This window comes from Propithecus coquereli, unplaced genomic scaffold (genome assembly GCF_000956105.1).
Source record: "Propithecus coquereli isolate 6110/MARCELLA unplaced genomic scaffold, Pcoq_1.0 Scaffold605, whole genome shotgun sequence".
Taxonomy (NCBI): domain Eukaryota; kingdom Metazoa; phylum Chordata; class Mammalia; order Primates; family Indriidae; genus Propithecus; species Propithecus coquereli.
Genome location: NW_012152008.1, coordinates 287,058 through 310,459, shown reverse-complemented (window position 1 = coordinate 310,459; position 23,402 = coordinate 287,058). Strand labels below are relative to the sequence as shown.

The window sequence follows — 23,402 nt, the reverse complement described above, 5'->3', positions numbered from 1 at the left end:
CCACCTAAGAGGCAGTCAGGAAGAGTTAGCATAAAAGCATCATAACTCTACCCAAAGATTAACTTTACTATGTTTCTACCTACCTACAACTCCACTCTGAATGCTTGTTATATTGTCTATTCAAGTCTAGGCTAGTGGTTTTGCTAATAACTTGATTTTAAAAAGTGAAAACAGGTAACATTATTATAATTTCCTCTATTAGAGGTAGTACACTTTCTTGCACATGGTGGATAAAATATTGTTATGCATATCAAGTTCATCAGGCATGTTCACACTGTTTGCCTCAATTCTATGTGACCCCATGGCTCAAACTGTAGTTGCATCTGATTATCATGAGACATGGAATCAGCACCGTGGCTTGGGTGAACTTCAATACAAAGCACCAGTGTCTTCAATTACCACCATATCTAATGTCTGAGAAGAACAGTTTGAAGCATTCTTAAGAGACAAACAGAAGAACTTTAAAAACCACTAATCACTACTATTCTCTCTCCTTTTTCTAATGTTAGAGGGACAAAAGAATGAACTTGTGATTATGTTTTTGACCTAGGTTTAAAGTTTATTCTTTAAATAAGGTTAAATCACATTTTTAAGATGGAAAAAAATGAAAGAATAAATCCTTTCTTATACAGGAAAAACATTCATTTTCACAGATGGGGCACATATTTAAAGTGTATAATTATACATTTATAAGTTTTAAAGAATGCTAAAAAAAGATTTAAAGATTTAGGTAAAACTGAATGAAACCTTCTCTCGTTTTTGCAGTTGAGGACAGGTGCTTCCCACTACATTAATCTGTCCCTCACTTCTCCCCCAAAAAAAAGAAAAAAAGAAAGAAAAGTGATTTCAATCAACTGAACAGATGCGTTGGTAAATTTTTATGTTGAAAATCTTTTATAGTAATAAGACTGAGTGTGATAGCATAAATGATTCTTTTTTTTTTAACCAGCTTATCTTTTCCACTTTATCCCTAACTATTTCTATCAAACTATCCCTTATTTCAGTCCTTTTGTGCCTTCACTACATAGACTTCTTACCAGGACTGTGAGGCCGCCACCTCTCTCCATCCCTTCTTGATCCAGCTAGTCGCCAACCACCATCTTCATCTTCTCCGTTTTGTTCCTCTCTAAAGATACGCCAGTTTTCACTTTCTGACCGTATGAACTCATGCTTTCTCCCTACTGATGTTGGCCCTCCTTCCTCAAAATTTGGTCTCCCTGTAAAGGAAATAAGTAAACATGGTAAGTAAACATGAGCTTTTGCCACGTTTAGTAGAGATTTTGAAAACAAACTTTACAGCTCAAATCATGCTTCCCTGCAAATGTGTCCGCATTAATGTTCAGGAAGTATCAATAAAGTAACTGTAAATATTAATATATGCATATATTATTAGACAAATTTCTTAAAGCTGAATGTTCATCCACTGGACAATTATTTTTTAAATTAAAATAATACGTGCATTTAAAAAAACAGGCATGCAACAAAAAGTGAATCAATCTTCCTCCTACACAAGACCCTCAGAGTCTCACTCCCCAGAATAACCGTCATCAAGAGTTTCTTATAAAGCCTTCCAAAAACCATCCATGGGTATACTTTTGTAGTATACCCTCATCCACACACACAAACGCCACCCTTAGAATGTTACACATGTTGTTTTGTACCCTTGCTATTTTCATACAACAATGTATCTTGCCAATCCTTCCTTACCAGCATGTATTTTTTTTAAGTTATACAATATTTTTTTATTATATACTTTATTTCACAGAACCAACACTCGTGATTCTGCCTAAATAGGTGATCTCTACATTGCAACCTCTCTTTTATTCTGAAACAGACTGTAAATTCAGAAGTATAAACTGTACATTAAAATTTTTCATTTACTCTAGTATCTAGTGCAATATAGGCATACAAAAAATTGCTTTTGGACAGAAGTCAAAGCTATGTCTAATTTAATGTCTCCAGAGTTACATTAATGATAAGAGAGCCTGCTATGCCAAGTAAACTAAATTGGTACTTTAAAAGGACAAGATAATTCTAAATTGTGCAAGTCCTTTAGTCACCATTCCACATGTGCTAACATATAATTCATAACGTTCACTAAATCTCACATTAACAGTAGTTGAAAAAGCAGAACAACATACACTGAAGTCCTCAATTTACAATTATAAAAGTTACATATTCTCTCAATGACAAACTCAATCCTTTTCATTAAACCATACTAAAAATGGAGGAATAAAAAGTGAACAATGGCATCTGAAAATTAGGAGATTCTGATTTCTGGTCATCCTCTTATAGTCCATTTTACATATATTAAGATTCAACATCCTGTTTGCCCACATGGTGGTTAGGTTGTTACCAGGTATCATTCTATTAAAGGATAAAATATCTTGGGGTGTGAGGTAGTTCATTTCTCCACCAGCTAGGAAGGACATGTTGAGGTTGGCATATCTATCAAGGACAGTAACTACCATGGCTTCCTGTGCTTTGATGAAACCTCAGATGCATGGCCTCCTGGCCAAGTATCTGCGGTTTCATGTTGTCGGAGCATTCACTGTATCCCTGGGGGTTGCAGCTTTGTATAAAGTTTGGTGTGGTTAAACCAAGAAAGAAGGCATATGCAGATTTCTATAGAATTTTGATTCTATGAAAGATTTTGAGGAGATGAGGAAGGCTGGCATCTTTCAGAGTGCAAAGTGATTTTAGAATATAAAAGAATTTCTCTGGGTTGATTTACATAGAAGTTAAGTCACTGATCTGTGTTCCTGAGCTATGAATATGAGGGCTGAGGAATAGTTTCTCTTGATAAATAAACAATTAACAAATACGAAAAAAATATATCTTGGGTGTGGCAGAACATTATCTGCTGGGCAACATGCTACCTGCTTTCTTACTGTGCCAGGCAGCCTCTGAGAGCCCCCAGCAATCCCTGCCTGCTGGTCTTCATGCTATCATCTCCCCTTAAGTGTGGGCTGGACTTACTGACTCTCTCCTAACATTGGACAGATAAAGTGATGACAAGCTACTTCCAATATTAAGTTAAAAATAACTATAGCTTCCATCCTGGATGCTTTCTCTGAAGACAGCCAGTTGCCAGGTAGTAAGACAGCCCTTGTAGAGAAGCTCACATGGCAAAGAACTGAGGCTTGCCACCAGAATCATGAGTGAGTTTGGAAGCAGATCCAACTCCCGTTGAACCTTGAAATGACTGCAATGCAGGCTGACACCGTGAGTGCTGCCTCATAAGAGACCCGGGCCAGAACCACCCAGCTAAGCTAAGCTAAGCTGCTCCTGGATTCCTGGACCACAGAAAGTGAGAGGATTAAATGTATGCTGTATCCAGCCACTAAGTTTTGGGATAATTTGTTACACAGTCATAGATAATGAAACATTTATCTGATTTAATCTTCATAACAATCCTCAGTATTAGTTTTTTCCCCATTTATAGCTGAGAATATTGAGCCTCAAAAGAGTAACCTAAGAAAATTATCTAAAGTCCAAAATGCTATTAAATGGCACAGATAGGATTCAAATGTTAACCTTCTGATCATTCAACAAATTTTTATTTATTTTTTTTTTTTTTGACACCGAGTCTCACTCTCTTGCCTGGGCTAGAGTGCCATGGCGTCAGCCTAGCTCACAGCAACTCAAACTCCTGGGCTCAAGCGATCCTCCTGCCTTAGCCTCCCTGGTAGCTGGGACTACAGGCACGTGCCACCATGCCCGGCTAATTTTTTCTATTTTTAGTTGTTTGGCTAATTTTTTTCTATTTTTAGTAGAGACGGGGTCTCGCTCTTGCTCAGGCTAGTCTCGAACTCCTGAGCTCAAGCAATCCTCCCACCTCGGCCTCCCAAAGTGCTAGGATTATAGGCACGAGCCACCGCGCCCGGCCATCAACAAATTTTTATAACACACAGAGTGCCAAGTTTTATGACTCAAGTGCAGAAATATACCATGTCTGTTGTTGGGTTAGAAGACCTCCCAGGCTTTCTGCCTTAGCATAAGAGGAGACAATCCATTTTACAAAGCAATGTGCACATTATATGACTTCACGAAAAATGTAGCTATACTTACAAAGAAGAACCAAATTTAAAACCATCTTGTATTCTCAAACTGTTGGGAAAACCTGTACTTGTAAAGTTTGAATGACCGTATGCATTCCTTGTTCCAAAAAGGATTTGAGACAAAAATCTTGAAGAGAAAGGAACACAGTATCAAAGGAAGAATAATAATCTTGGAGTCATTAGACCTGGTTTTAAATTCTGGCTCCAATTCCGATCCATACACCTAGACTAATGAAGACCCAATTACTCATGGGGGCAGGAGGATGTTGAGGTAAAGTAGCCTGAATTTATATGATTACTAAGTTCAAAACCATTCTAATTTAAAAAATCTCTAACAAAGGGGTTCAAATTTTCTTACTGTGATATTATTATTTTATATATAAAGAAAAATACACACACACACACACACATGTAGGTTTCACTCATGGTTCCTGGCTCATAACTTCCATAACCCTTGTTACAGTCTTTTGTTATAATGCTGGGGCGCTTTAGGCCTCAGAAGCAGGCCTTAGGAAACAGAATCTCTCTCTGACCTTCTCCTGTCCTCCTTTCACCCACCCAAGGTAGGACTCCAATCTGATTCTGGGTCATAAGACCCTCATTCCAGAGGGGGTCCTGCCCCATACTCTGGAGAAAGGAATGCTACAGGGAGAGCAAAAAGAATCTTAAATGACAGGCCTTGCTGGGTTTGGATCACACTCTTTTTGACCAATCACACTTCAACACGGTTGTCCATGCTTCAACCACGTACAATCAATGAAGTCTCCATAAAAGGCACAAAGGACAGGGTTCAGAGGTTCCTGGAGGGTGGTACACCCAGGGAGGGCATAGAAGCTCCATGCCTCCTCCCCCATACCTCACCCTATATGCATCTCTTCATCTGTATCCTTTGTAACATCCTTTATAATAAACCAGTAAATGTGTTTCTCTGAGTTCTGTGAGCTGCTCCAGCAAATTAATCAAACCCAAAGCAGGTTCATGGGAACTACCAATTTGAAGCTGGTCAGCCAGAAGCTCCAAAGGCCCGAACTTGTAACTGGCATCTTAAGGGATGGGGGTGGGGGGACAGTTTTGGGGACTGAGCCTTCACCGTGTGGAATCTGACGCTATCTCTTGGTAGACAATGCCAGAATTGAATTAGAGGACACCCAGCTGGTGTCCACTGCTTGGTGTGGGGGGTGGGGGAACCCGACATTTGGTCACAGAAGTTTTCTTCTGTGTTGATGACTGTTGTTGTGTGGAGTTTAGAGGAAAGCACAAGTTTTCCCTAAAACAGTTATTGATTGTTTCCACAAAATAATTTCTAAAGCTGCAATATGCTTTTTGATACATCAAATATTACATAACAAATAACTGCAATAGATTTAGATTATGACTTCTCTGGTAAACCAAGCCAGAATATAATTTTGACAGGCCAAGCACACCTCAGAGGCAAGAGCAAAGTAGATGGAGTTCTGCATCTAGGGGCCACTGTCATTTTCATAAGAGAATGGTGAAAAGGAGTCAAGAACTTTTAAATACACTTCACTCATCTCCTTTCCCCTTCTTTAAGAAAACTTTTTATTGAAGTATAACATACACACACACACACACACACACACACACACACACACACACACACACACATATATATGGGGCTCTCAAAAATCTTCATGTGCCCTCCCAATCAGCCCTTCCCAAAATGAGCACTATCCTGATTCTAGCCCCAAATATTAGTTTTTCCTGCTTTTTAACTTTTTTATATAAATAGAATGAATATTCATTTACATCTGGATTCTTTTGCTGAACATTATGGGAGAGTTATTCACTTTATTACAGAGAATAATAGTTTAGTTCTTTTGCATTGCTGTACAGCATCTCATTGTATAAACAGTCCACGATATATTATTCTTACTCTACTGCTGATGGACAGTTGTTTCTAGTTTTTTGTTATTATGAATTGCGCTTCTATGAACATTCTTGATTATGAATTTTGGTGGGTATATGCTTGCATTTCTGTCGGGTATATACCTAGGAGTGAAACAGATGGGTCACAGTATGTTCAACATTTGTAAGTACTACCAAGTATTTTCCCAATTAAATGGTACTGCTTTACCATTCATTTGCTTGTTTGTTTTACTCAAACCTCCAGCAAACACTACCGTAACTGCCTCCTCTTCAGACAAATACAATTAGAGACATAGGATTAAAAACAAAGAAAAACTTAGACACAGCTTATGACCTACAGGTCCACATGGCCTGATTCATCACAGTTAACAAAATGTACTGATATATCTCATCTGATCCTTATCATAACCACAACAGGTAAGTCAAACATCATCATTTCCATTGCTACCGTGAGAAAAGGGATACCTGTAGGGGGTTCAAGATCACATAGCTGAGTCATAACCAATTAGAAGGTAGGTGGCATCCAAACTCCTAATCCACAGTTTATTTCTACTATATCATTCTTAGTGGTTTACTCACAAATTAGACTCACTGGAAGCAGCCAGAAATTCTAGAAAAACTGAAATAGGAAGAGGAAGATTAGGGATTAAAATCCAACAAGCTAAAAGGGCAGTAGACATACCATGCATGGTACATCTCGGGTACAGAATCTGTCAATATCTATAAAAAGGGAGAAGACAGAACTATATTTGTTCCAATCTTCCTACAGAAATGATTTCAAAATGTATACCCCTGAAAAAATGGTAAGATAAACTTCCTCAATATAAAAATTTCACTCTAGGAAAATTTCTCTAAAATATTAAAATAAATCATTTGTAACCTAACTGAATACAGATTTATTTGTCTAAATGTGGGCGGGTAGGTGGGAATGTCAAGGAGAACTTCATCTTGGAACTTCAAATTGGAGTTTAAAAATATACATATTTGTGTAGATGGGCACAGTGGCTCATGCCTGTAATTCTAGCACTTTGGGAGGCCAAAGCAGGAGGATCACTTGAAGTCAGGAGTTTATAACTAGCCTGAGCAACATAGCAAGGCACCATCTCTACAAAAAATTTAAAAAATAGCAGGGCATGGTGTGCACCTGTAGTCCCAGCTACTCTGGAGGCTTAGGTGGGAGGATCACTTGAGCCCAGGAGTTCAAGGCTGCAGTGAGCTGTGATAATGCCACTGCACTCCAATCTGGCCAAGAGAGTGAGACCCTGTCTCAAAAAAAAAACATCAAAAAATATATATTTTTGTGTAGTCCTGATGTAATTTAAAATAAATGATAAATACTAAAGTCATTCATGGACAATTTAGAAGATGGTATCTAAAGTTCCTTTCATGTCTAAAAATCCCAGCATTCCATACTGAACAAGGCTAAAATGAATGAAGGACAGCCATGTGGCCCTTCTCAGCATTCAAAATCAAAGTCTTCCTCCTTCTGTAACTTCAGCACAAAGTTGAGTAACCAAATACTATATTTTAATTGACTTCTTTTAAAATATTAACAGACTAATTTATAAATAAGATTTAAAAGCAAATCTAATTGAATAATTTACAAATTCATGCCTGAACCAAATTATTTCTAACCTATAACCAATGAATGAGCTCAGGACTGGGAATCCTTGAAGCGGAAGCACATTTTGTGCCAGCATGCTTTTTGCTTTTTTCTGGGAAAGGCTCTAAGGCTTTCATCAGTGGGGAAACACAAATCTGAAATGTATTTTTTTCTATTCAATACAGCAAACATGACTATTTTATCAGGAAACTATACTACCTATATAATACATTTTATGTTCTTAACATCAACAGTAACATAAGATGTGTAAAAGGTGCTAAAGTACGTATGGACTACATACATAATTTCCCCAATGGCAGTAAATACTTAATTGTTTCTGTCTTAGTAATATTAAGTCTAAGTAGGATTTCTCTAAAAATAAAATTAAATTAAAATGCAGTGTTGGTTTTTGCCTGGTCTGAGTGGACTTCCTAAGGAGAAAGAGCAGTAAAAGGGCACCTGTGTGCATGTTTGACTCACAGCCAAAAATGGTGTTTATGGAAAACTTCAGATGGAGCAAAGAGGCACTCAGCCAACAAAATCTACAGCTGTGAGACTTGGAGCTTACAAGTGCCCAATCTCCAAAAGCAAAAGCGGAATTATGGGACAGACTTTGAAGCTTGTTTATGTGCAAATTTTTGTAAGGAGCGACTTTGTATTCCTCTATTCAGATATATATTCTCTGATCAACACTAAAAATATTTTCTAACACTAAAGAAAACAGTGAAAGAGAATCCCACTCAAGTGTTGATACTTCCCCCACTCCCACAATTACTTGTAAACAAAATTCAGGGTGGCTAGGATAGAGAAATTTAAACTCCATACCCAGAAATCTGCAATTTTTCTCCCAGCCTAACCCCTGAAGGATAACAACTGTTCAGCTGGTTAACATGGGTCCCGAAAAAACAGCCAGTCCTGCCTAGAGAAGGATTGGAGGGCTGCAGCACATCAGAATCTCTTTGGAAAAGCTCCTCATGCCCTTTGAATAGATTCCATAATTCTACCGCTCAGCTGGCACACACCCAGAGGCTGCCTGAAATCTCTGGGAAGACAATCAGTAGGTGGGCTTGAACATGCAGACTAGAAAGAGACTAGGTATCTTCAAAAGAAAGCTAAGTAAGTACGCTATGTAAGCAAGAACATGGAGACCACAGCCAAAGTTTTAAAGCTGAAATTACCTATGTACGTAGGCAGGAAATTGCACTCCAACTAAAGGTTTTATTTTTTTCAAGCATTTATGGAGTATGTGCTATATTACTTCAGTCAGAAAGAAAATCAAATACCTTTAGGGCCAGAGAACTGGATTTAATAAAGAATAATTTACCTGGTCTTTGCACCTTGCTTAAACGTCATAATGTTCAATAAAACTAAGTCAATCAGTGAACAGGTATCTAGCATTTATGTTCGTGAGTTTTAGGGTGAAATTGGCATATCATCTGTGCCAACATCAATGTCATCCCACTGAAGAAGTCCAGGAAGTATCACCTCAAAATATATGCTGCTTTTGGTATGCTGATTACTTTAAACTGAGGGAACATAGGAAACAGCAATTACAGGGAGGGAGCCTTCTCTGAGTTCCCCTTATCAGAAAAGAATTTATTTGTCCCCTCCCTGGCATATGATCAACCAAGAAGATTACCTTATCACAGGAGATAAGGTACCTCGCCCACATAGACTTTTGGTCAGAGGTACCTATTCTTCAGACAGTTCCTCCCAGAGTTCATTACTTTCATTACCTGAGAGAGTTCATTTACATAACAAGACAACCTTTGTTCCTCATACGTTTTCTCCCCTCACCCTCCCATAGCTTGTCAACACTTCACCCAGAAGCCCCAATGCTAAGGCTATAAGAACTTTACTTATCTGGCCCTTCTTTGATTCTCATATTTTGTAAAACGCCAGTGTGTATGCACATAATCAAAAGTTTTTCTCCTGTTAAATCTGTCTACTGTCAGTTTATTTCATAAACTCAATTATCAAACCTTTAGAGGGTAGAGAGAAAATCTTCTCTCTCCCCTACAACAGTTAACCTCAACCAGAAATGAATTTAAATGTTCAGGCTACTGTAATGACAGTGCTCCGTTCCTGAGTGGGCACTCCAGAGCCGGTCTACAATATTCAGTTAGCAATTAGGAATCACTGTATAGACCATAGCTGACTTTCAAATTGTAGAAATCCAAAAATCAGAAAACTTCTTCACTTAACACATTTCTTTCTTAATTAAGGATCATTTTGCCACATCGTTTTTGCCTCAGTATATTCTGAAATGAAGTATACTATGGAAAGAGGCTTCTAAATTTAGTAAAATCCTTTACTATCTCACCTACTATGTCCACTTAGAACACATGGCAGATACACTCAAGTGCTTTTGCTTTCTGGAAGGCAAAGAGTGTTACACTATACTTGCTCTAGCTTTTTTGTTGTTTTGGTTTGGTTTTTTCCCCCAATCAGCTAGCTGGGAATTGATACCTAGTAGTATAATTCCTACCAGTACATGCAGGTAATGAATATCACACCACAAGTTCTTTCTTCATACTTTTACCTTCCCTAGTTCTGAAGGCCAAAGTTTCCAATGCTGTGTCTGAACTTGTATTGAAATGTTTGGTATTAATAAAACAAAGAAGGAATTAATATATTTTTTAAAATGTGGGGGGAGGGAGAGGATTCTACAAAGGCGGATTTCACTTTCTAAGTAGCATTATATTGGTCTACATTAATAATTTTCCCAGCAGGCCTTCCATGATTTTACTTTGAACAATCACAGTCTTTGTTACTGAGATCCTCTTACATGTGACATTTGGTCAAAGTTTTAAAATCAGCAGCTAACAGAGGAGGAGAAAAGCACTGCTCACTAAGGCATTACGCAAAGCCATACCACAGCTCATTTTGAGGTTGCTACAAGCTGGATCACAGACATTTTTCAACTAAACACTATTTCAGTGTTGAGTTAAATTTTCTGCACCTTGAACACTATGTTTTACTGTATTTCATTATATTTACCAGGGAAACATCCTCTAAACATCACTAAGGCAGGTCTTAAGAAAATTCTTCAGTTTTTTCCCACCGGTGTGTTTTTCAAAGGTAAGTACAAGGTAATGAACAATGACTTTTATTCCTATTATTTATACACAGTCTTTTTTTTAAAGTCTGTTTCCTTGCCAAAAAAAGACTTCAGGTAACTAAACTACCTATATTACTAGTTCTGGAGTTAATGGTAGCCACTCTGATGAAATATGAAAAGAAAACTAGGAAAACAATTCATTAATTTATGCCTAAAAGTCCTTATCCAAATAAATCTTCCCCAAAGAAATGGTGGAAAAAAAGATTAGTAAAGGAAATACCTCACACTTCAACATGCTATATAAGGAAAGACGGCAAAAAGGAAATCTTGCAGGGAATTTTATCCCTTTGAACTTTCAAATAAACTCTTAAGTAAGATTATGCAAACTTACTAAAGACCGGTCCTGATTAGAGGGAAAAAATGCACCCCTTCTCCAAGTCAGTTCTGGAGGCTTTCTCCAGAGTTGTTAAGGTTTGTGTTGGGTAAAGAAAGACCTCCTAACAAACCAGCATTCTTTTCCACATGATCAGAGCTAATTGGCCCCCCTGCAGACTAAGTGACCAATCACATCAACTTCAGCTGAAACCAGCCCCCACAACATTATAAACAGAGGAATGTAAGCCCTAAAGCCAGTCCAAGAAGAGAACCTATAAACTAGACTTGTAGATTAAAATTATCTGATCAAAAAGACAGACGCTGCAAATTTCCTTAAGACCTGCCTTGGCATATAGGCTGACCCAGCAAAAGAACTGGTGAGTACATGAAATAATATTCATTCTTACTTCTTTCCTTAAGGGGAACAGGGAAAGAAATTGAATGGCAAATAGGGACAGAGCTAGATTACTTCCAATAGATTTTTAAAACAAAGACATTATCTATAGGGTCATACATTAAGGTTCTCTATTTTTTTCCTTAAATTTTAAAAATGGAATAATAGCCCTACTAAAAGCATTATTGGAAATTTTCTTAATTGATTTATTAAATGTATACTAATTCTTCATTATAATATATAAATGAGTAGAGGAGTAAGGCCCTAAAAAAAATTCAGTGGCTTTTTAAAAGAATGTATCGTTTTCTTTTGGAAGGGATTTTTAAAAACCTAAAACGAGCATACAAAAACAAATGCCAAAAGAATAAATCACTTTGTTTTTATTTTCTTAATCCATGAAAAAAATGGGGTATCCTAATTTTAAAATTCTTTTTAAGCATGGAATTATTAATGAAATTAGACGGTGTTTCTGCAAATACATAACTAAAATATAAAAGAATCTCTGAGCTTATATAATAGGGTTAGAACTCACACTGTTTGCCCTAATTACGGAGGGCAGAAGAGATGATTATAAGACCTTTGATACAGTCTTAAAGTGTTTATACCAGACGTGAGCACACAGTAACAGTGTATTCACTGAACATCTGTAGTTACAGCCTGGCTACTACTTTACATCATGGCAACAGAAAAGTCATAATTGTATTAAGTGCCACGACCTAATGAGTAGAATGAACCCATTATTTTGATAACCAATGGAGCTGCCTAACTATCATTTTTATAAGTAGTATTTTTCCAACAAACAATTTATAAATGGACTAGTATTTTATAGCTCATACACAGATACAAGCAAACCTTCCCAATCTTCCTTCCATTCTACTTTCTATTGGGATCAGCTGATGAGAATCATATAAATACACACCCAGACAAAAAGCACTCATGTGCCTGTGGGGACATGAAAATTACTTAAAAAGATAATAGTATAAACATAATGTCTGCCCATCAGACACTTCCAAATTTGATGGGAAGGAAATCCTACAAACATCAGGCAACAATAATATAATTTTTAAAAACCATATAAGCAGACATATAACCACACAGATAAAAAAGAAAGAAATCATACAGGAAATCTATGTCAGTTGTAGGAATTGGAAATAAATTTACACGTTTATTGAGCTTTAAGGACTCATTATTTCCTCTTTTTCTCCTTTCTTTGTTTTAATCTAAGGATGCCTGGCCAAGGGGACCAGGGGCTTACCCACAATGACACAGCTATGTAATCAGCAGAGCCAGAGCCTGATGGCCACATCCCCCATTCTGTGCTCTCTGTACGAAACCAAACCGACTACATGGGTCCAAAGAACAGTTATTCAGGATAACCAGTCAAGTGGGAATCAAAATCTCACTTCTCTAAACTACTCCACTTGCCAGCACAGTCCAAAGCAGATAAAGCAAAGTCTTATGTTAAAAAAAAAAAAAAAAAAAGATATTGCTTCACTGTTTTGATATTAGCCTTTCTGACTTGCCTATTCACAGTTTTTTGCATGTATTTAGCTGCAAGAGAAAAAATGAAATTGTAAAAAACCTAGAGTAAGAGTGCCTTACAAAAGTTGTAGGTAACAAGTAACAATCCTAAGAAAGCCCGAATGAGAAAAATTAACATTAGCTATAGTCTATATAGAAAGGCTATCTCACTAGGTAATAAATACATTTTTGAACTTTCATAAATGAAGTAGGTTGAAAATCAAGAATCGGGGAGCTTTTTCTTCCTCAAGCTTTTATGAAACACTAAGCACTTCACAGTATTCACCAGGACAGAGGTTCCACAAGTGAAACAAGCATCAGCGTCCAAGCCCATGAGGGGCATCTTTGCGTAGTCAGGAAGCAACAAACAATGAAGAACAATGGAATTGTTAACACACTTTTTTGAAAGCAGCCAACTATTCTTTCATTATTATATCCTTCCTCCTCAAGTGTCAAAATCTGTTCTTTAAAAAATTATGCTGACAATATTATATTTTTAAAATTATCCTCTCATTTGGCAAAAGATAAATTTGGCAATGCTATGTAAGAACTCTTCTCTCTATATTGTTTAAATTTTAATGGTGTGCAGATACAACTAGACTATCCAATAATTCTGATTGTACTAATCTTCAAATCTTAAAAGAAGTCTTCCTTAACTGAAAATCTATTTCTAACCTACAAATCATAGGTCTGAACCTAATAACCATTCCTGAAGAACAAATATTCAGGAATGGATCTTGAACAAAACTAGTCAAATGGAACAGTATTATTCACGGCGGCTAACCAGGGTCAAATGTCTGTTCTGAATCAATATAGAACTGACTCTGGACTCAGACTGCATGGGATTCATATCCTCCACTTATTATCTCACTGTGCCTCAGTTTCATTATCTGTAAAATGGGACTGATAATGGTATTTATTACTATGAAAGAAACATTACCATAAGGAAACTAACACTCACTGAGAACTTACTCTGTGCCAGGCACTGTCTGTTGGCTTCAAGTGAGTTAAGACCTGTGAAGTTCTTTGGTATTATTCCTGGCATATACTAAATAATATGTATTCGTTAATATTATTAATCACTACTGCCATAGAATCGTGTATAAAGTTAACAATGGTTTAAGACAGACACTTGAGACAGTTCCAGGGGCAAGAGCATCTACTAAAGGTACTAAAAATTTGGCTGTCAAAGACTATCTTGAGAATGTAACACCAATCATCTTAGGAAGGATTTTTATTCCACTAAACTCTGAACACACAGATTCTTTTAATAAAAAAAATAAATAAACTGGCTTTGAAGTTAACCAGACTTCAATAATAATTCAAATTACCAAAAGCCTCCATTTGCCTTATGCAAATTTCTTTTATCTGAGCACCAGCAACCTCATCCAAAAAATGAGGACAATAATGTCTATCTTGCTGAGATACCAAAGAATTAGATGATACAATATGAAAGTACCTAGCACAGTGTGTATGAAGATTTTATTGTTATTATTTCCGAAAGGGCAGAGAGCAGGTCTCCTAAAACATTTAAAGAATCTAATAAAATAAGGGTCATTAAATAGCTATGCCAAGAAAAAAAAAATACGCAAAATAAAATGATCATGACAGCTTGTTTGGGTAATAAGTTAATAAGTTAATAAGTTAAAACATTAATGCTCTAAGATTTATTTAAAGTCTATAACATGAAATTGAAATGGCCATCTAATCTAAATAAATTGAACAATCATCTCAACATTCCATCAGTAGCTCAAATCTGAAGAAAATACATGAGAATGTTTCTAATATCACCAACGAATGTTAAATTAGCCTCAGAACAAACAGGGAAAGTTGTATATACCCAGCGGGCCAATGTCCAACTCCAACAACACAGAAAGGCAATCTCCCAAGCCCCAAAGTCCCTAGACATAGGAACTAGTAAACCCAAGCAACCACCTAGCTCCACACGTCTCCAGTCCCCTTAAGCAGCATTCAAAAGGCAGGATGGGAGTATGCATGCAGCACTCTCAAGGGTACCTACTTCTGAAGAAAGCAAGCAGGAGAGTGAAACATAAACTCTCAGTGTTGGGTGCTCGCTTCAGCAGCACATACAAGCTCATAGTGCTGGACTATGGCAAAGAAGAGAGGAGCACTCAGGGAAGAAAAGCCACATTTCCTGTTCTGTTTCTGGAAGCCTCTACACAGAAATCTTAAGACACCGTTATCATATGCAAGGATTGTCACAAGTAAGGCACACATTAGATTTCCACTCACCACAGACACAAAAGCATAATCATTGATGAAAATGATTTATAGCAAAAATCTAATTATCTTTTTAAAATTGCCATGTGATCCCTTAATGATTATTTTAGTTCATTAAACTCTTGAAGCTTTTTCTTCCGGTTTACTTTCAAAGCTGATCTTATCTAGAAATGTGTACTTGAAATTTCCTATTTTGCCAAGAAAACAATTCTCTCTCTACTCAAAAATCTGAATATTCAAAGAGACAGCAATCCATCAGCCAGGGCAAAAAGAATACATAAATATGGCCACAAAGTGACAAAAATAAAGCCCAGTCATAAAACTCTGAATAGGTTAATTATAAAGCATACATTAGAACTGTGGATCTCTAAAAGCGTACCACAAATTTAAGTCTTGTCCTAGTACTAAGTCTGGCTTTCAAAGATTTGCAGACAGTTTAATAATAAACTTCAAATGATTTATATTTATTCACACAGAAGAATACTTACACATACATTTAAACTTCTTCCTAATTATGAAACGCTGTTGTTTACACATAATATTTGGTCAAATCAATGAATACTTCGTGGCTGCACTTGCGCAAGGAGGATACAGGAGTGTCAAACAGGCACAACTCATAACCCCCACCCACAGGAATTCTAAAATACACTTGGAAAATGTTAAAATGTCACAAACAATATTTTAACAGTCCTTCAGGGAAACAATAGGAAGAGATATCCTAAGGTAACACATGATTAGCTAGCAAATGAATCACTTAGTCAATAAATGCCCCCTTTATGAAAAGAGAGAGGAGAGAAAGCTGTGAAAGCCTGCCTGAGTTATAGTCAGAGAAGCACTTCCAAGAAAGCAGAAAGTGCATGAGGTCTCAGAATTCATGAATATTAACTCTAAAACAGTAAAGGGCTTATTAATTTACTCTTGATTTCAGAGAATTACAGCCTGAGATGGACAGCAGTAATTGCAAAGTTATTGCTCCTCTCCTCAGTCAAAGATACCGGAGGATGGTCACAAAGGATGGCCACAGCACACTTCAAATGGATGGTGCTCAAAGAGGTCTTGCCTATCTTCGAGACGCTTGGGGAATCTTAATGGACATGCGCTGGCGCTGGATGATGTTGGTCTTTTCTGCTTCTTTTCTTGTCCACTGGCTTGTCTTTGCAGTGCTCTGGTATGTTCTAGCTGAGATGAATGGTGATCTGGAACTAGATCATGATGCCCCACCTGAAAACCACACTATCTGTGTCAAGTACATCACCAGTTTCACAGCTGCATTCTCCTTCTCCCTGGAGACACAACTCACAATTGGTTATGGTACCATGTTCCCCAGTGGTGACTGTCCAAGTGCAATCGCCTTACTTGCCATACAAATGCTCCTAGGCCTCATGCTAGAGGCTTTTATCACAGGTAAATTGTCTTTGTTCTTAAAAAAAACTGCAAGTGTTTTGGAAAGGGTATAGTGAGTTATAAGTAATTCTGTTATAGAATAATTTATTTGTCTAAGGGGTACAATGAACACTGGGTGATGGCCACACTTATAACCCTGACTCAAGCATAACATAAACGATCCACGTAACCAAAAACACTTGTACCCCCGTAATATTTTGAAATAATAAAAAAAAAGGAAAAAAATTTATTTGTATTAATAGCAGGTGAGGCCTAAGATAGAAAACAGTCTATGGTCAAACAATAGGAGAAATGTATAAGGAACCTGATCAATACTTAAATTTTACCTACTTAAGAAAAAAAGGATCACTATGACACTAAATTGCAGGAACATCCTATGAAAATAAAATTTACCGAAAGATTTAAAAGGAGTTTTTCACTGAAGCTAACCATTTTGTTAAATAAGTGAATAAATATGTTCAATACATATTTTGACAGTCACTTTACCTAAAAGAGGAATTTTATTTTCTTCCCTTCCTTCTTCACTGGGCTAGAATTTTCTCCTGGGTTCATCTTTTCAACATTTACTCAACATCATGCTGCTCTGGACTCACTGAGCATCAGTCAGCATCATATGTTAGAGAACAAGTTACATATATACATCCTTAGCACTGGGAAAATGTCTATAAAGATTATGAAAATTTGCTTATAAATCTGGTAACACATAAGACTCTTTCTTCTAATAAAGCAGAGCTAATGTCTTTTTTACCTGACATATACAATTAAAAAAGAAACAAAAGGAAACCTGGCTTTAACTTACTATCCAGCAATAACCTGAGAAAGTAAGCATTGAGCCACATGAAAGGTGATCTGTAATGAAGTCCCAGTGTGTTACCAACCAGGCTCTATAACCTGCAACGTATCACTTAACCTCTACAAAAATTTTTACACTGGCTCGGTCTTTTTATAAAATTTAAAGGTTTTGTAAACTTAGATGGGAAAAACTTACATCTTTTTGCACTAATCCCTAAATGAAACTTGACATTTATTTCTATTATTAATGTAGACAACAAAAATCTATCAACAGTACCAGTAGCTTTGACATAAACAGAAATCATAGATATTTTCATATCAAACTGCAATACTTCAAAATCAGTCTTAAACCCACCACTAGATTGTTATTTAATGCATTAATAAAGCATATATGGTACTATAATTTTTTAAACGTTCAACTGAATTTCAATATATTTGGTTCCTTTTGAATGTATTTTATTTTTAAGCACTTAAAACGTAATTCTGATAAGTATTTCATAGGCCTTATCAGCCTGTCAAAAGGATCTGTGGCATAAAATTGGTTAAGAAATCCTTATCTATATAGCTTGGGGTGCAAGGAGAATATACTTGAAAGATACACTAAAATCACCCTATAGCCAGAATCTTCCCTCAAAAAAAGGTTTGCATAAGTTTCCAAGTTAAAAAAATTCTTCAATGTATCACTCATTCTACTGGTCCCCTCCCCAACACAAATCATTCTACTCTGAATCTGGTCTCTACTTCAAGGTGAAGTAATCAGGTTGTAACTAAACTGTATTTATTTTCTATTACATTTTAAGTGGGGGCAGAAATATAGGAAATGATGAATTCTTTGGCTTTGTAAGAAACTAGAGGATAAACTTTTACATTTCTATGTAACAAAATCAATTTTGCTTATCCATTCTGAAATCATGATTTTTAAGTAGAAATGTATGTATATTTCAAAAAAAAAATTCTTTAGGCAAATGAAACTACTCAAATTAACGAGTTCAATTCCTGACTCATTGGAAGGTATGGCACCAAGAAATGTATATAATTATTTGACATACTCTTCTCACTCAGAAAAGGTATTGATACTTAAAGTCTTCATTCTAAAAAAAATTCAATGGTTTCTGATTTAGGTGCCTTCGTGGCGAAGATCGCCCGGCCAAAAAATCGAGCTTTCTCAATTCGTTTTACTGACTTAGCAGTAGTATCTCACATAGATGGCAAACCTAATCTTATCTTCCAAGTGGCCAACACCCGACCTAGCCCTCTAACCAGTGTCCGGGTCTCAGCTGTACTCTATCAGGAAAGAGAAAATGGCAAACTCTACCAGACCAGTGTGGACTTCCACCTTGATGGCATCAGTTCTGAGGAATGTCCATTCTTTATCTTTCCACTAACCTACTATCACTCCATTACACCATCAAGTCCTCTGGCTACTCTGCTCCAGCATGAAAACCCTTCCCACTTTGAATTAGTTGTATTCCTTTCAGCAATGCAGGAGGGCACTGGAGAAATATGCCATAGGAGGACATCCTACCTACCCTCTGAGATCAAGTTACATCACTGTTTTGCATCTCTGTTGACCCGAGGTTCCAAAGGAGAATATCAAATCAAGATGGAGAATTTTGACAAGACTATCCCTGAACTTCCAACTCCTCTGGTCTCTAAGAACCCAAATAGGACTGACCTGGATATTCGCATCAATGGTCAAAGCATTGACAATTTTCAAATCTCTGAAACAGGACTGACAGAATAAGACTTATCTGTGGCACCATATTTTTTAATGTATTAAATATATCCAGCCAGTTATGCAGCTACTTTGCCTTCATTGTATCTTATGTTTTCTTTTTTCAATGCTGATTACAGCTGTCTGATTACGTCATGGTAGTCATGCCTACGCCCACAAAAAAATGGCTGTGCTAACAATACACATTCTGGAAACATAACATTCTACCTTGCAAAGTTTGTATCTGTATTATCTGCAGAAATCAGTGTGACTCAACTTGACAGATTCTTATACAGAAAAGTTGCTGGTGAATTTATAAAGATGTGGTACGATACCAGTTCTGAAAGTAAAATGGACTGCGAAGTTTAACACAGATGAACTGTAAGAAAATCAACCATAAAGCTCTAATTTCCAGCTGCAAATTGAAGCAAGAGTCTAGTTTCAAACCCAGCTCCCTGGGTAGAATGATGATTTCACAATATTTAGTGAACATTCTCTAAAAACTGTTATTTTTTTCAAGACAGCAAAGATCATTCCTTTGGTTCTTTATAGTACAAAACTAGGGTAAGTATTACCTCCTTAATTTTTAACACAACAAAGTATAGATTTATATATAACCCTAAAAGCATTTGAACAAGACATCCAAACACATGCATATGTTTATATATTTGTGGCAGAAGGTGACGAGAAAAAGTTAAGATGAGCTCCAGCCCAAAAGGAACCTGCAAGGTGGTATTTTTGGCAAGGAGACACAAAATTATATCCACTTCAAAATGACCCTGCATAATAATCAAATAGTGATTTTAAAACTTTAATCACCTATTCATCTGAATGGCTTCTAGTAACCTAAGTAAAAACATCCCCTTCCTACCTAAGATCCATTTGATGGTATAAGAAATCACCATAGCTCTAAATAATTCACAAATACAAACAGAGGTATAAAAGTTTAGTTAGATATAATGCAATGAGAAAAAAAAATCTCCAATAGATAAAGCAAAAAATAATTAGGCAAGAAAGTATTTTCAAACCCAAATTCCTGTTTCCAACTTCAAATAGTTTTTTCTATAAACACAAAAAGTGTTTATTCACCAGTAGGAGGCTGGACTAGATGAACTGTTATTTCTTTCGGAATCTAATACTCCGTAAAAATTATGTTTTTTCTGCTTCGTTTTCTATTTTATATATGCTACAATGAACCCTTTCCCTCACATCCCAGGTTAAGACAATCCTTTGCATAATTTTCACTTCAATTAAAAAAAAAAAAGAAAAGAAAAAAGAAACTGTCCTCAAACAATACAATAACCAAAAAAGTCACCCCATCAGATTTCAAACAGATCTGTGGCTGCTCTTCTTTTCTGAAATTTCCCCTATTCAGGTTTTTGTGGGAAAAGCGAAAGATTAATCTTTCCCACTGGTGATGGCCTAGGTAGGAATCATCTCTTGAAATAAATACTAGCTGAGTAAAGGCAAGCAGTTGTGAAGAGCAGGGCACAGCAGCAAGTCACATTTTTCCACTATTTGACCAAAAGGAAAAGAAAATAAAGAACTTTGGAGTCATCTAAGACTGATAATAGCAGAAGAGTATCAAGAAGACAGAAACTTAATTATTGTTAACTTTTGCTATCTGAAAATCTTAGACATTCATTCTTAAGTAGTAGCCAGACCAACAGATTTTTTTCCCCAACCCAAGACTATTGTAACACATAAAGACAGTGGGAATTCTTATTTCTATAATAAATTAACAAGATTCACCTAACTTGTGAAAATAAAGTAGTATTGAAGACTCACATGGTATGTTTTTTCCTAAGAGCACTACGTCACTTACGGAGATCACAATTTCAACAGCTAAGTGAAGCTGCCCAAGGTGACACAGTGAATGAGTAAGACCTTGGGATCTAGGGCTCCATTCAAGTCAGATGAGTCTCGCATCATATTTACTATTTATATATAAACTTGACATTTGGAGACTAAATATGACTTTCCCTATGCACATCCAAGAAAAACTGTTGGTAAACTAATGCTATTTAATAAATATTTTATAAATTGACAACAAAGAAATGTGATCAAAAACTTTTGTCTAGGGGATAGAAAGCTCCTGGGAGCAATGGTCATGATTCATTCACTTGTTTCAAAGAATCACAGTATCCAGGTTAAGGATTAAGTTTTCTGCAGAGAGACCATTAACCTCTCAGGAAAATGGAGTAAAAATGGAAAGAGAAAGAGGGAGGAAATTATTGGGAGGTCTACCTTCCTGGATGTGCAGCTTGCTAACCTAGACCACCGGGGAGTTTGGTCACGGAATCTAACACACGTGATTAGGAAGATCACTTTGGAACTAATTTAAAAAGTATCTTTGGAAATCAATAAAACTGGCATGACAGTTCCAACAAAACTGGAGACAAATAGGTACCAAAAATCTTAAGGGCCTGGTTTTAAGTATGTACAAGCCCATATTACCAACTGCCAGAAATAGTCTATAACCAAAAACTGTTATGTCTATTTTCAAGTATTTCACACCAAAATGCACTAATTAGTATCTCACTGGGCTGAGTCTATTGGTATCATCTGGATCATTTATTTTTTAATGATCCTTTAATTTCATCCTCAAAGAATCATAGTATAAGATTATCACCAGAACTGATCTTTCCTATGCAGCAATCAATTCCTATTCAAATAGGAATTATAATTCTAATACCACTGGCCTTTTTTCTACCTCCACATTCTCTCATGGGTGTTCACCAGGATTATGCATGATTTTTACCCAGATGTCTATATTCCACTCATTTCTCTTCATATAAGAAACAAATACATGATAAGCACCATCTCTAAAAAGAACAAATCATTCTGAAACCTTCAGTACTTGAATTATCTTAATTTGATGTCATAAGACATCTCACAATTGATCAATATATCAGTATGTCCCAACAAACTAGTTTAGTACTGCTACTCTTGGAGAGTGTAAGATACAATTATGAACAATTTTTTTAATCTACATGATTTTCAACAAATTATCTGCAAAAAAAGAAAGCTCAGAATCCTTAGCACAGTTAATCTGAAGTAAGCATCTTTACAAAAACCATTGAGTAAAAGTCACCATGATATATTAGAATATATATGTCCGTGGAAATTGCCAGAATATTTTAGTATATTAGGTGTTAGGAGATACTAAGTGGTAGTTAGTATCCTAAATATTCTGAGACACTTGATGTCAATTTGGTTTTATGGAACTTGTTTTTTCAAAGATATACCTATGGGATGCAAAGAAAAGAAACCTTACTCTTAATAAAGAGAGTAGTTAGGAAAATTACCCTCACTGGAGTAATGTAAGTTAAAAAGTGACACAAATAATGAGGAAAAAGGACTTTATACTACTCATCTATTCTAAATCAATAAAGTGTGAATATGTGTCAGTAATTAAAATCAACCTATTCTCAATCAGGGAACTCACTACTTTCCCAAGGCAACCCAAGACATTTTCAGACTACTCTAATTATTAGTTCTTTTCAAGATTATGTCAAATACCTGCCTCCTTGAACCCTCCATCATTCGGTCCCTTTCTGCCCTTTAGACTCATAAAGATCAAGTCTAATTCCTCTTTCACATGATCGTTAAGAGAGCATTGGTAGACAGTGACCCTCCTCTCCACTCCGTCCCGTCCACAGTATTGCCTTTATCTAAACAGCTTCATTTCCTCCACACAGTCCCCACCACAAGGCTTCAAATGCCCCAGCCCCCCTACTCCAATGTATGGACACTTTCAAGGTGTGGCCCCAAGAACTGAACACAACGCGTAGGCTGTCCTGTGACAACATAAAAGACAATGGGCCTCTCTATCACCTGACTCACTGAGGACACTTTAGTTTTAGTAAACACTGCCCACAGCTGTGTGGATGTCACCTCAGCAGCAGAGAGTCGCCTGAGAGAGCTGTGCCTTTCCCCAGTAGGCTGCTGTTACACACGGCTGCTCCATATTTTAAATTCTATAATTCACTTACGTAAGACTTTGTCTTTTCTACTGTTAAACTTCCATTTGATTAGATGTGGTCTCTTGCTCCACCTTAATTCTGATCCCAAGTCCTAATTGTTCCGCTCCACAGCTACCCCTCTCAACACTGAACGATGTGAAAATCTGATCAGTGCACCAACAGTATCCTCCAAAGAAAATATTCACCACCCAGCACAAGGCCTAGCATATTAAGTAGGAATTCGATATATGGTAAATGAATATAAGTTCATATACTCTAATTTTCGGTAGTCCTCCCTTAGCCACAGTTTTACTTTCCATGGTTTCAGTTACCCACAGTCAACCGCGGTCTGAAAATATTAAAGTATTTTGAAAGAAAGACCAC

General features: G+C 36.6%; 2 protein-coding genes across 4 annotated transcripts in view; one reads left to right on the top strand and one right to left on the bottom strand.

Moving 5' to 3' along the window:
- The window catches only part of GIGYF2 (GRB10 interacting GYF protein 2), a 126,991-nt gene that overhangs the window by 77,460 nt on the left and 26,129 nt on the right, over window positions 1–23,402 (bottom strand). The window contains exon 7 of the mRNA XM_012659323.1: window positions 1,038–1,217. Within this exon, the coding sequence (XP_012514777.1) occupies window positions 1,038–1,217 (180 nt within the window). The remainder of the gene's footprint in view (window positions 1–1,037; window positions 1,218–23,402) is intronic.
- On the top strand, window positions 11,244–19,212 carry KCNJ13 (potassium channel, inwardly rectifying subfamily J, member 13). Of its 3 annotated transcripts, XM_012659342.1 has the most exons (3): window positions 11,244–11,364; window positions 16,072–16,547; window positions 18,461–19,212. In XM_012659342.1, the coding sequence occupies exons 2-3, from the start codon at window positions 16,088–16,090 to the stop codon at window positions 19,081–19,083; spliced, it is 1,083 nt and encodes a 360-aa protein (XP_012514796.1). In that variant the 5' UTR covers window positions 11,244–11,364; window positions 16,072–16,087; the 3' UTR covers window positions 19,084–19,212. The 3 variants fall into 3 exon arrangements, with proteins under 3 accessions (XP_012514796.1, XP_012514797.1, XP_012514798.1); XM_012659343.1 differs by lacking the exon at window positions 11,244–11,364 and having other exon boundaries at window positions 16,046–16,547; window positions 18,461–19,144; XM_012659344.1 differs by lacking the exon at window positions 11,244–11,364 and having other exon boundaries at window positions 16,077–16,311.

Bases quoted from the DNA above. Each gene is read 5' to 3' on its own strand.
- KCNJ13 (XM_012659342.1), top strand. From the start codon at position 16,088: ATGGACAGCAGTAATTGCAAAGTTATTGCTCCTCTCCTCAGTCAAAGA. The intron at 16,548-18,460 runs GTAAATTGTCTT...TTTCTGATTTAG, and splicing joins GCTAGAGGCTTTTATCACAG to GTGCCTTCGTGGCGAAGATC.